At 49.2% G+C, this 2,787-nt stretch overlaps 1 protein-coding gene across 1 annotated transcript in view; it reads left to right on the top strand.

The window, feature by feature from the left end:
• Nucleotides 1-224: 224 nt before the first annotated feature.
• The window catches only part of LOC101845838 (serine-rich adhesin for platelets), an 11,898-nt gene continuing 9,335 nt past the window's right edge, over nt 225-2,787 (top strand). Inside the window, exon 1 of the mRNA XM_005094968.2 lies at nt 225-2,586. Within this exon, the coding sequence (XP_005095025.1) occupies nt 960-2,586 (1,627 nt within the window). The 5' untranslated portion in view covers nt 225-959. The remainder of the gene's footprint in view (nt 2,587-2,787) is intronic.

Genomic DNA, 2,787 nt, shown 5'->3' with positions numbered 1-2,787 from the left:
CCACCCACCCAACCCCATTTCCCTTCCCCTTCTCCACCCTCCTTGCGTTCTTGCCGTCAACATCGTGGTCGGGCCCTCGTGCGAGACACCGAAATGGGAGGAGACTCACGTCAGTTCAGGCGACCGTGGGACCCTGTCATTGGTCTCTGCTTACCTGTGGGGCCCCCTCTCGTAGAGCTCGGCTCGTGCGCCTTTGGCACTTTTATAAACCGAGTCGGCGACCTGGGCTGAGACTCAAAACAAGCAGAGCTGTCCTTTGATGTACACGAGAAGATTTCTAGCCTAGCTAGGCCTACACTAGTTCTGTGACTCTAGGACTAGGAGTCGCGGCTGTCGCTTGGAGTAGGAATGCGTACGCCTTGATTTCATTCACAACTCGACTCTACTCGGGAACAACGAGATCTGGTTAGACTCGCTTTTTCCCCCATGTAGGGATAGACCTACTCTAAAAACCTAGGCTGAACGGACCGCGGGTTACACCAAGGAGTGGTCCAAGACTAGATGTAACATTCCCTGTCTTTTACTGTGAGGTTTCCTGCACTGATGAAAACTTCCTGATGATGGATTTATAACGTGTTGTAGTGGAAGCTTCGTTTTGATTTATGCCACTTTTAAGAACTTTTTGGGGTATACTTTTGTCGTCTGTGACGAGACTACAGTGAACTCTTTAAAAATATTCCGGAACATTTGTTTTCTTTATTGAGACTTAGCAAAAGTAATATTGTGAAAAATCCAACCGCTCAAGGACATATGAATAGTACTATCGATAACAAATGAATCTGTCTTCAACGCCGAGTACCTGAGATTTGTAAAATCAAAGAGTCATAATTACAGGAAATCCTACGTTCTTGTGGGTCGCCTAAAAAATAACCTTTCTGGTTAGCAACGTAAAACCGGTAACATATCACATTAAGCTATACCTTGACTAAGTCAGGACCAAGACTCTGGCAGTTTTCGCCATGGAGGTGGACTGCAGTCTCGACGAGTTCGCTCAGGTCTTCGCTGTCAACGGCTACATCAATGACGACTCGTGTTTCGGTGACGCCGACTTGCCTTCTATGCTCAGCGCCCTCGACTCTGCATCTGTCCTCGACTCCCCCGAGAGTTTCCCGGACAGTCCATGCAGCGACGATGATCTCTCCAGAGTTCTAGAGCTGGCCCAGCTTCCCAGCCCCTCGCTCCTGCAAACATGTCTGCCAGATAACTTTACCTCAACAAAAGCCTCACTTCACTGTAATACCAATAACAACAATAGCCATATCAGTAATTTAATCACAACGAACAACAACATCAATAGTAATGATAACGGCAGGTGCGGTCTTATCGGACATCAACAAGCCAACATGATGAGAATGATCCCAACGGGACGAAACGTGAGTAAATCACGAGATCCTTGTATCGCTAATGCCGTTTTGGGTCACACTCTAGACAGTTTGTCCCTCACTCTTAGAAGTGGTATCGAGAACGCTCACAAAGAACTCAGACTGGATAAAAGCATTATTGAGGACAGTGACCCATTCAGTATGTCCAGTATCTTCGACGCCAAAGACGTTCTAAACAACAACTGTTTTGCTCCCGATAACCTCACTGTGGGAAATGGTGGCTCCCGTGTTGAGGACCACCACGGGATAAACCTGATCTCCTCCTCCACCTCACACCATCTACAACGTTCCGACAACGGTGGCTGTGACATCTTCACGAATGCTACGTCACCATTAGAGCATCACGCGCCCGAGTTTCTGGCTTCCAGCGCAGATGTCGTCGCCGCGAGCCCAAATGACGTACAGGGAGGAGAACTGAAACCTGTTGATCCCCCAAAGCAGAAGCGGAAACGTAAAAGCAAAGGATACTCAAAACCAGCTAAATCGCGTCGGAAGAAGCTCAAAACGAGCCCAGAACCGTCACCCTCACCCACCACGAGTAAGAAATCAACTGAAAGTAAAAGTAAAGCCAAGTCCCAAAAATCGTGCCAAGCGTCTGCTCCACATACGCAGCTCAGCCAGAAAACTGGGGTGTTGCGTCTCCCGACGGAAGACAGCGGGTTCGAGTCCGCTGAAAAAGACCCCCAGAGCGACAGCAACAGCAACAGCAGCGCGACCACCATCACCTGCAGCAACAGCGGTGCAGACGACAATAATTACAACACGTCTCCCCGCTCCCTCAGCTCAAGCGGAGGTTCCCCGACAGCTGACCCGGTGTCTACCTCATCCCCCGATGGTGAGACTCGAACTCTGCGCCGCTCGACGAGAAGCACAAGAAACACTGAAAACTATAACCTACGCTTGAGCTCTCTCGTCAAAAGGGTAGAGACGGAGAGACGTCAGCAGGAGCCGAAACAGCCTAAAGGAAAAGTGAAACCTGCACCTTTGAGCAAATATCGGAGACGGACGGCCAACGCCAGGGAGAGAGACCGTATGAAGGAAATAAACGAGGCATTTGACAATCTGAAAGACTCCCTGCCTGACGTGGGGAGGGACGATGGCAAGAATAAAATCACGAAGTTCACAATTCTCAAGTTGGCCTTGAACTACATCGCCAATCTCCGGGATATGCTGGGATATGGGGACCTGGGCCCAGCTTTTACAGGTAATTGATCATTATGAGATTTACATGTTGAGCTCTGTTGGCATTTTATGTTGTGAGGGTTTTTGTCAGTGCGCTTGCGTATCGCGTGTTCAGTTAAGAGGTTTTTCTAGCCCATCTCATAACCGTCTCAGTATCTGTGTGTATGTGTGTGTGTGTGTGTTTGTGTGCGTGTGTCTGTGTTTGTGTGTGTGTGTGGGGGGG

Source organism: Aplysia californica, unplaced genomic scaffold, assembly GCF_000002075.1.
Source record: "Aplysia californica isolate F4 #8 unplaced genomic scaffold, AplCal3.0 scaffold00092, whole genome shotgun sequence".
Taxonomy (NCBI): domain Eukaryota; kingdom Metazoa; phylum Mollusca; class Gastropoda; order Aplysiida; family Aplysiidae; genus Aplysia; species Aplysia californica.
This window is presented reverse-complemented; position numbering and strand designations above follow the sequence as displayed.